This window comes from Cimex lectularius, unplaced genomic scaffold (assembly GCF_000648675.2).
Source record: "Cimex lectularius strain Harlan isolate CLEC.00 unplaced genomic scaffold, Clec_2.1 scaffold42, whole genome shotgun sequence".
Lineage (NCBI taxonomy): Eukaryota > Metazoa > Arthropoda > Insecta > Hemiptera > Cimicidae > Cimex > Cimex lectularius.
Window position 1 is genome coordinate 1710292 of NW_019392754.1, and position 10767 is coordinate 1721058.

General features: G+C 36.6%; 1 protein-coding gene and 1 non-coding gene across 2 annotated transcripts; both read left to right on the forward strand.

Moving 5' to 3' along the window:
• The first annotated feature begins 425 nt into the window (after positions 1–425).
• Positions 426–10487, forward strand: LOC106673965. Its single transcript, XM_014406374.2, has 3 exons — positions 426–507; positions 5228–5502; positions 10042–10487. Coding segments are annotated over exons 1-3 (612 nt in total). The 5' UTR covers positions 426–506; the 3' UTR covers positions 10378–10487.
• Positions 2415–2487, forward strand: Trnad-guc. Its single transcript has one exon. It is a non-coding gene; the product is annotated as a tRNA-Asp (tRNA).
• Positions 10488–10767: the final 280 nt, after the last annotated feature.

The window sequence follows — 10767 nt, forward strand, 5'->3', positions numbered from 1 at the left end:
CACAGATGAATAAAAATATGCGAATATAGGACATAGGAAGGTACTTCTGAGTATGACATAATTTTGAAAGCCAAGTTCCATGTTTTATCATCATTCAGTCAGGTTTCTGTGAAAATATTTAATTCAGAATGAAGAATCATGGTGTTAATGTATTTATATCTGGACTTATTTTCAACATTGTCGGTTTACTAGCCAAAAATCATATTTAATGTGTTGCACCTAACCAAAAATAAAGACAATAAATGATTAAATTTTTTTAAACCTGTTTTTAATATAAAACAATAAAGTCCAAATTTTTATCGAATACAACAAACCTGTTGTTATACGAAAGCGGAAACTGGCACACACGCGTTTGTAGTGCTTTCCCAAGGCCGTTTATTGGAAAGAAGCGATTGTTGAAATATTTGTTGACTGTTAACATGGAGGGGAAACATGTTGCATAACGACAGATTACGAGGTTTAGTCTGTGCCTTGATCTGAATGGGTTCACGCCTGGATGAATCAAAAGTAAGTATTAAATTTTGTTTAGCTTTTGTCTGTCTTCTTATGTGTTTCCTGTTAACAAGTTTGTTGCAATTACTCTGTACTATCTTTCATACTTTCTTACCTTCAATGACTCAACAACTAAAAATTTTAAATATCATCGCCGTCTCTTTCACTTATTGGAAGGTTTACAGTTTAAATTTATACTTCTGTTTTGTATTATAATTCAGGAAAATTATGATTTAAAGTAGTAGCTTTTATAGCTTTTATATCACTAATATAATAAACGGAGCTTCTCTTTCTAAGCATAGATTTTGTTCTATGCTTAGCAACGGGAAACACAAATCAAATCGGTTAGGTTTCCTGGTCCGATTGACCAAATAAATTCTTTTCAATTAATTATTCATTAAGTAAGGTAATTTTTATTTCAACCAATACCTTACGGAAAGATTAATTAATTGAAATAAATCAAATCTTGTAAACGTTCTTAGGCGAAACTTGTTTAAATTCTTTATATTTGTTAGGAAAAGAAATTAATTTTAAAGTAAAAATATAATTTTTATTACGATAAAAATATGTTGAAAAGCACATATCACACACATTTGTTTCTCATTCTTTATTAGTTTATGCGAACCACTAGCATTGCATGAATGGTCACTGCATTTATTTTACAAAAGTATTGCTCAACTTTTTTCAAATAAAATTTACAAATATTCGAATATTTTTGGTAAAATGCCATTCTGATTCTGCACAATCTAAGCAGAAATGATGTGTAAAATCTAAACGAGTTTGATCGGAAGTTTGTTTGTTCTCAAATAGACAGGTGTTCAACGCTTGCCGTTGTTGTTCCGGATTTTCATAGAATAAATAATGATTTGTATTTTGTAGGCCAAAATCATGTTCGTATAAACATAAACATAAATCCTTTACATACACTAATTTTGTGGTCCGCTTGACCAATTAATATATTACAATTAATTAAGGTTTTTAGTTGAGATAAAAAAGTCAATGGCACGAGCGGGATTCGAACCCACGATCTTCGGCTTGATACAACGCTGCTCTACCACTTGAGCTATCGTGACCTCGATTCTCTCGGATAACCCTCAACCGCACCTTTTGAAATTTCCCTCCTTTTTTCATTTTTTTTTTTTTTTTAAATCTCAAACCTTCCCGCAACCAGAATATATCCTCATATTCTTTTTTAACTACAACACCACCACTGAAGATGGCAACAAGCTGAAGCACGTCTGTAAGACTGAAAATATTCAGAAATGATCAAGCAATCTGGTTTACTGAATCTAGGATGGGGTAGGAATAGAATTACATTGAGTACGAATACTTTGATTGAATTTAAAATTTTCTAGCTTTGTATAAATTCATTTTTTATATCTAAAATTTTCTAGAATTGTATAAATTCATTCCTTTTTTAAATCTAAAATTTTCTAGCATTGTATAAATTCATTCCTTTTTAAATCAAAAATTTTCTAGCATTGTATATTTTGTTAAATCTAAAAGTTCGAGAATTGTATAAATTCATAATATTTTTTTTCACATTCTACATGTATTTGTGAAATTTAAACAATGTTTATAAATCCCATGCCCTGAAGATGATCTCAACAAAGATCGAAACGTTGGCATGATGAAGACAATGTTTTCTGAAACCTACATCACACCAGACCGCATCTCACGATTTCGGAATCTTTATTTACATATCACACATCCACAAAAAAGTGACACATCTCAAAGAATAGTTTACATGACAGATAGTTGAAAGTTTACTTTTTTATGTATTAATTACTCACCCTTAAAGCTAGCTATAAAAACTGACTTGATCCATCTTTATTTTCTTTCTTTTGGCAAAAAATGGCAAAAAGGAGGGAAAACTCAAAAGGTGCGGTTGAGATGGGAAGTTGGTGTCCGAGTGGATCCAGGTCACGATAGCTCAAGTGGTAGAGCAGCGGCGTGTCAAGCCGAAGATCGTGGGTTCGAATCCCGCTCGTGCCATTGACTTTTTTATCTCAACTAAAAACCTTAATTAATTGTAATAAATCCCTTACGTTTTGATGCATAATTCTGTTTCAAAAAAGGGTGATAATGTAAGACCCTTTTTGTACTATGTAACACAAAATGTACTAAACCAAAAAATGTTTATTATTAAAAATTTATTCAAAAGCATTATCCAGCAAGGCGAAGACCTATTAGCTTAGGTAAATTAATAATACGAAAAATATTTCTACGAGGAAGGGTTGGGTAAAAAAATAAAAATATTTAAACCGAAATATGAATTGTCAATTGATTCAAATCAAACAGAAAGGTCTATTTACCATAAAATTTACCTTAATAATATCAATAATCCCATATTGTAAGTTATCTACGACCACGGGTGGTAGGGACTTAGGTGAAAGTTGCATGTCTGTCGCTCCTTTTCAATGTCGATATGTGAATGGATGCTATTTTTAGATTATTATAGCCGCTCTGCACGAAGTTCTCGTCTGGTCGCTTCAACAAGTGTCATCCGTTTGTCAATATCACCGCGAAGGTTGCTCAGATTAGATGTGGAAAATGATTAAAAATAACTCTTTTCAGAAATAATTTGTTGAAGTAGTGAGGCATGGTCAGGAATGACTTGTTTAAAAAAACAACTTTTCGTTTCCACCCCGACGTTTCGACCTTTACTCGGGCCATCTTCAGAGTCTGGGTGAATTACAAAATATACGTTGAATGAGAAAAATACAATAGAAATTTAAATATATAAATTTTGAACTAAGGATTTCATACTCGCATAAAATGTTGCGCTATTCTTGTAGTGTCGTGTTTGTTTCAGTGAAACTTAATGTGTTGGAGAGCCTGCTCAAATAAATGAAAAGATCAATTTGTTGAAAAACTCCCAAAAGGAAAAATCTTAGAAATTAATAAGATTGTATAAAGACAGAAGTAAGCGTTAATATTGTTTAATATATATCATAGTTTTAGTCGAGTGTAGTTGCTTGTGTCCTGATATTTATTTAACTATTTATTATGCATGTAATTTTATTTATTTAATTCACTTTTGTTGTGCTGTATATACAGTAATTTATTTATTTTGTACATTATGATGTGTACTTACCTATAATTGTCTCAAACCAAAAGTAACATTGCAGTATGTTTTATGCTCAGTGGGTACTTTACGATACTAGTTATTAAGTTTTTTTAGTGCCTTTGAATTTCTAATTTTTAATGTCAATGAAAGCAAATACCTTGAATAGATTTGGTATAAAAAATGGAGGTAGAAACAAACCTGTCAATACACCAATTTTTAAGTGATTACGTAACACAGTGAGGAAAAGATAGAGGGCGGTGTGGTCGAGATAAAGGTTAAGTCTGAAACAAAACTATTTATAAGCTCTCCAAATGTCGGAACTACATTGCTGCTGGATTTAATTTAATAAGTTTTTATTATTGTAATACAAATAAATTTTATTCTTAATTAATGTAGCCATGAAGGAGGGCCCCGGAAATAGATAGCGGAAAAATAAAAGGAAAATAAAATAAAGGTTATTGTGCTCATTATCATCGCCACTTCCAGAAAAGAAAAAACATCAATAATTTTAGTTAATTAATCTGTATTTAAGTTATTGGTTAAGATAAAAAAAGTCAGTGTAACAAGCGGGATTCGAACCCACGACCTTAGTCTATATACGGCTCTACCATTTGATCTATTGTGATTTCGATCCACTCGGACACTAACTTCCCATCATAACCCCACCTTTTGAATTTTCCCTCCTTTTTTTTCTCAACCTCCCTTCATAGCCCAAGTGGTAGAGCAGCGGCGTATTTAGGCGAAAGTTGTGTGTTCGAATCCTGCTCGTGACACTGACTTTTTTATCTCGACCAATATCTTAAATACAGATTAATTACTTGAAAGATATTATTTGGTCAATCGGACCTCGAAAATTAGTGAATTTAATAATTTTAGTTTTGATACGATACTTTAATTTTTTAAAGTCTGTATTTTTTGATTTGGCATCAATTAAATTTTTTTATCTATTTCTTCACTGTCAGTTAATTGTTCATGAGAAGCCCAGAAGGTTTCATTTTTCGCTACATTTTACTCAAATTCCATTGGTTTAATTATTTTAGTATACGATGAATTTTTGAAGAGCAGCGGCGTATCTAGCCGAAGGTCGTGGGTTCGAATCCCGCTCATGACATTAACTTTTTTATCTCAACTAAAAACCTTAATTAATTGAAAGATATTAATTGGTCAAGCAGACCACGAAATCTAGTGAATTCGCAATAATTTAAGAAAAACTGTTTGAATCACTTATAAAGCTTGAAATTTCACAAAATTCGATGTATCGATATTCTATGCACAACAGGCTATAGTTTAATATAAATATTTAGAAATATTAGTCTGTTTGCATTGTAATCCAAGAAAAACTAAAATACTAAGCATGGTCTTTGTTAAGTATGTTGATACTCAGCTGTATTTCAATTAAGGTAAATTATATCATTAATTGAACAAACATCGATTTATCTTTAGGCTCGGACTGGTCGAAGCTTTGTTTACAAGCGTTGAATTATTATAATCAATTGTATTTCCCAAAGCGTTCAATAACTCGTTATTGATCTGGCCCAATTACTTTTTAAATTGAAAATCTAATTGGGTCATGATTATGAGAACGTCGAAGAGTAATAATCAAAATTGAGCAATTTCAAAAAATTTATGAAGACTATTTCATCATCGGTCATCCTTATTTTCCAGTGGTCAATTGGACGGTTATTAGAGCGACGGAAAACGATGCGGAAGCCATATACCGGCACTTGACAGAATCTTTCTTTCTCGACGAGCCTCTGACGATGGACGCGAGAGGTCGTATGTCCATGGAGGACATGTTTGCTTTGAAGGCGCTTCCCCAAAATTTGTCTTTCATCGCCGTGGACAATACAGGAAAGATCGTCGGCACAGCTCTCAATTATGACAATGACAACGAGCCAGAATGTGACGATCCGAGCGAAGACGATCCTTTCTTTCAAGAGGTAAGGTTACAGTTGCTAACAACATTGCTGGGCTTTATTTTAAAACCTGAATATAATAAAGAATAGTCAACGTTATACCGTTTATTTATCATTTCAAACTATTGCATTTGAATGCAACTAGTTTCTTACCTATCGCATGTTGCGTTTGCTTGGCGGAATTGCATGCTATTTGTCACGCGCTTGTGTGCCTACCTTGCCTGTAGCAACCTCTGTAAGGTTACTGCTGGCCATGCAGGTCCTCCGTCGACCCTTGTTCTCTTTTGGATAGATACCATGAAGTGGAGCACTTGGTAAATGGTGGTAGTTGTTTGTATCAAAGGTTTGGACGAAGAAAAAAAAGTAGAGGTCGAGGCGGCAAAGGCCCGCCCAACTTCCCGACATAACACCACGATACTCTGACGGTAAAAATGCAATAAAATAACAAGATTTTGTCACGCGGAAGGAAACGGAAGCATCGGTAGGATGGGTGGATTATTGATATGTTCCACTCGTATGATCTGACAAAAGGAGTCATCTTCACCCAATAAGGAATAAGTCATGCAAGGTTGAAACACGGACACTATTTTTGTAGAAAAGCCGGCGTAATAGACAGTAGGTGTGTCTAGCCAGTAGACGCAATTTTCTAGATGTGTCCCACGACATTGAAGGGTGTCATTCCGTATAGAGAGCGTGTTGGAGTGCTGCCTGATATGGAAATAGTGCTGTCCCTTAAACATCGTCTTGGCCTTCTTTCTTTATACTGTTCCTAAAGCCGTTTATGGCTTTCAGATTTGTGTTGCTTTTTTATTATAGACGGAAGCTGACAGAACTTAGGAGTCAGAATGAGAGGGCATTTTTAAAAAAAAGTAATAATAATAATAATAAATGCTCCTCACTCTCCCCAATCTTGTTCTTATTTGTTCTCTTATTAATTCTTTGTGTTTGACTGACGGTCGCATCTCAACCCAACCAATATTAAGTGGGGGAGGTATGGCCTTTCCGTTACTTTCTTGATTCTTGCTTGTGGTTGGTTAGGTAATCCTTGAGTAGCTTTGTGGTGATTTCTGCCTTCTGAAACTTAGCGCCGAAATCTCGCTCCAGGATGGGCCCCGCGGAGGCGTCCGTTTGGGAAATGGGGGAAGAGCAATGATATGGCAATTTTATAAAGCTGTGTTAAGCGATGGTCTTGGTGCTTCAGCGGCGCTGCTTGCTAGGCTGGCCAACCTTTTTGCTTCATCACGGCCCTCCAAAATTTTTGGGTAGCCTTAAACCCGGCTCTACTAGCAATCATACCCCGAAGTGAGTCCATGTTTGCTACGTCATAATTCGTTTCGTATAGCCATCTCGTGCGAGGTACGATGAACATTTCGCAAAAGAAGGCTACATGGTCAGCCGTTTCCAGATCTCCACACGGGCATGATGGGCTGGGCTTCAGGCCGAATTTAAACAATTTCGCCGAAAAGTCGCCATGCCCAGTCAGAAGTTGCGACGTCCAGTGGTCTACACTGACATGTCTTGTATCAAGTCGCCTTTCAACATTCGGGAAAATGGCGTAGGTATGTCTACCTTTAGTCGACGTATCCCTCCGGCGCTGCCACTCCTCCCGCAACCATCTATCGCATCTTGTGCGCTCGTGACATGGATACTGGGTTGGTGTCCATTTGCTATCTCCCAGGCGGCGGTCATAGCCCTTGCTTGTAAGTCCAGCGGTGTTTGTAAGGCATCCGTTGAGGTTGTTCGGTAGGCTTTCGTTACGGCCAATAAAGCCGACCTCTGTGCACTGTCCCTTAAATATCATCGCCGATCACATATTTGGATACCGCGGCTACCACTCGAATATTCACTACGCGCACCGTGTTGTCGACACCATCGCTAACTCCCTCATGCTTAATCAATACTGCCCTTGTGTTTCCTTGGCATATCCCAGGCCTTTGGTCGTGTGTGGCAAGATGGTTTATTGTGTAAGCTAAAGGGCATCCTTCCATTTACATACTACCTTATCCTCAAATCCTTCCTAACAAAACCTATACTTCCAAGTAACCCAAGGTAACTCTTCCTTTTTTATTTCTCCCATTTAAGCCAGCGTTCCCCAGCGAAGAACATTTGCTCCCTTACTTTACTCCTTCTTTACGTCTGGTCTTCCATTACATTCCGACACCTTAACCTTCACATACGCCGTTGAAATGGCAATCTTCACCCAAACATTGATTCTGTTAGTTCCATCCGCATCTTCCAATCCCATCTTCATATGCTTGAACCTTGGTGACGACAGTGTAGAATCAAGTTAAACAATCAAAAATCTAAATACTTAGTTTTCAATCTTAAACATACAACCCTCTCACCCGTCTATTTATACGGCACCCTAATTCCTCCAGTGAAGAGTATACGACATCTTGGACATTACTTGGACAAGACTGTTGTGGAATCCACACACCTCACTAAAACGAATTGACTGTAACCTTCGATTTAAAATGCTGAAGAGACTTGTTGACAAAAGATCTAAACCGACATTACTTAACAAAAAATTATTATACACTACCCTAATCGCCCCAATTTAGACCTACGGACTGGAACTATATGGGACAGCCAGGCGTTTCCATGTTAACAAAATTCCATCCCTATAATCCGGACTTCTTCGCACAATAGTGATGCTCATTTTGCTTCACCAGTCATACTATTTACTCCGATCTCTAAATAACCTACGTCCCAAATTCTCATGACAACCCGTTAATTCGCAACCTGTCCAGCTCAACCATTCCTTCCAACCCTCTTAGGAAACTGAAGAGCAGGTGGTCTCGTGACTATCTGAATATCTAACTTCAGCAACTTCTACGGTCTGCGGTTGACTTCACGCCATGATGGCCAATACGGCCACTTTCCTGGATGGTGGCTGTTTAAATAAATCATCCAGACATATAAATGTTCATGCAATATTGTGTTTATAATTGTAAATACTATAATTTTTATTTAGAAATCGTGAGATGCGGTCTGGTGGTAGGTTTCAGAAAAACATTTTCTTTATCGTGCCAACGTTTCGATCTTTATTGAGATCATCTTCAGGGCCTGGGATTTACAAACATTGTTTACATATTACAATTACATTTTGGATGTGGAAAAGTGACACCCAGACGGCATCTCACGATTTCTAAATAAATATCGATTAACGGTCACTAATCACCACACACTAAAATTTTTGTTTGTTGGATTTTAGATCCAGTTGTAAAATAAATAAATGGAAAAAAGATAGATTTAGTGAGTTAATTGTGGAGAACAATCAAATGTTTGCTTATTCAGTTTTACACCATCATTTTGAAGAAATAAATAACCCCTCCCATGCCCAACCAATTGATCTTATCAGGTAACCACTTCACTACCAAACTTCTGACACCAATGGAGTTTATATCGGCACACAAATTTTTATCAGAAATTCTATTAACACTTTTATTCACAATTTATAAAATAATTTATTATAGTACTGATATATAACGTATTTTGTTTATACTGATTGTATTTATTAGCGTGTGTGGGCAAAATTTTGAAAAACCCATAGACCGCTACTTAGAGGATTTAAGTAATAATACGTGTAATGGAGGAATATCAAGTACTCCAACACACTAACTGAATGAATTGTAAATTCTACTTGTAAATAAGCAAGGGTAACTAGAAACTGATTGTGTTGCGGACTGAAATGACTTAGCTGTTGATAGCCCATGGTTGGTGGCTGTACGGATAAGACTGAGGTCTACCAAAAGCCGCGGTGTGTAATACTCGGGCTCAATCAATCGGGGTGATCAATTTATTGTGATTAGGGTAACTGCGTGTGCTCATTTCAGCTTATATAAAACAGTAAACGGTAATTATCGCCTAAAGATTTACAGAGCTACTTTCGCTTCAAGTAACGTGAAAGCTGTTAGATCAGAGGATTAGGTTACAAACCCCCTACTGATGCACTCGTTGTCTGAGGGGTGCTGGTTCTGTTCCCAGGATGCCTCTGCCAGGGGAGTAAGGAGAAGAAAGGAAAATTAGGAAAGGAAGGATATAGGTTAGTACAGACGGGTATAGGTACACAGACAGAATAAACACTGTGCAGATACTGCCAGGAAGAGTATGAGACCGTCGAACACTTTTTATGTTTTGTGAAGGTCTATGGGGTTCAGATTCTTGCAACTAGTACAAGAATCCACTGGAAAGGCTAGGTTGATTAACAACCTGAAACTGGCCAGATAATTATAAAAATAGGGGAGCACAATAGATCAGAGGATTAGGTAGGTTGTTAAAAGGTACAATTTTATATAACGGTCTTTGATTTAGACTTGTACAAACATGAATATCGTTATAAACAGACTCCATCTGAAATAGCCTGGAGAATTTTTGATGTATGTCGGGCTGGATAAATTTAGAGAGTTTCAAATGCATAGTCGAAAACAACATTTACCGATTGTAATATTCAAATATCACGGTCAGGTGTATACATAAAAGGCTGACTTTGACCTGGAGTTTGCCAGAATCTGTTTTATAATTAAGAAACTGCTAAAAAATTAACAAATTTTGTTTCTACAGCTTTTCAGGATGTTCGAATATGCTGAAAAGGCGACGGGCAAATCTGAACCCGGTCTCATGTCTCTTCACCTCCTTTCTGTCGACAAGTCTCATCGGAGGCAAGGAATGGCGCGGAAGCTGGTCGAAGCGACCGAGGATCACGCGAGGAATTCCGGCTTCACGGGCGTCAAGGTCGAATGCACCAGCAAGTACACAGCTGATTTAGTTAGTTCCATGAACTACGAAAAGATCTACGGCCTGTTCTACAAAGATTTCCTTAACGACAAAGGCGAGCCTTCTTTCAACCCACCTCCGCCTCACACGGAGTTTCAAATTTTTGTCAAACGTTTCCGATAAATAAAAACAGATTGTTTCCTTACTGATAAAAAATGTACCTGAATTGAGCCGAATTATATATTTTTCAAGCTAAATGTAAAACGTATTAATAAAATTTTTTTTAAACTTTTTGTAATGCTGTTTTCCTCATTTGCTAGTCAAATATCCCTTTTCTGACATACATTGTTTTTAGATTTGGAGCCCAAAAAGGTTGAAATTTAACAAACCTAAGGCCGAAATTGTGTAGTTGGGATACATGGTCTGAAAGATTCCCTTGGGTCGTAACCGACGGAATAGATCCTCCCTGCGGTTATTACGAGTCAATCCAGTAGATCAATACAGCTAGTTCTTTACTAGGCTGTCCGTCGGTCGCCCTGGGGGTGAGTTAGACAATACAACATTATCTTGTCC

Excerpts from the sequence above, each read along its gene's own strand:
- LOC106673965 (XM_014406374.2), top strand. Across the intron at positions 5,503-10,041 it reads ACGATCCTTTCTTTCAAGAG|CTTTTCAGGATGTTCGAATA; the intron begins GTAAGGTTACAG and ends TTGTTTCTACAG.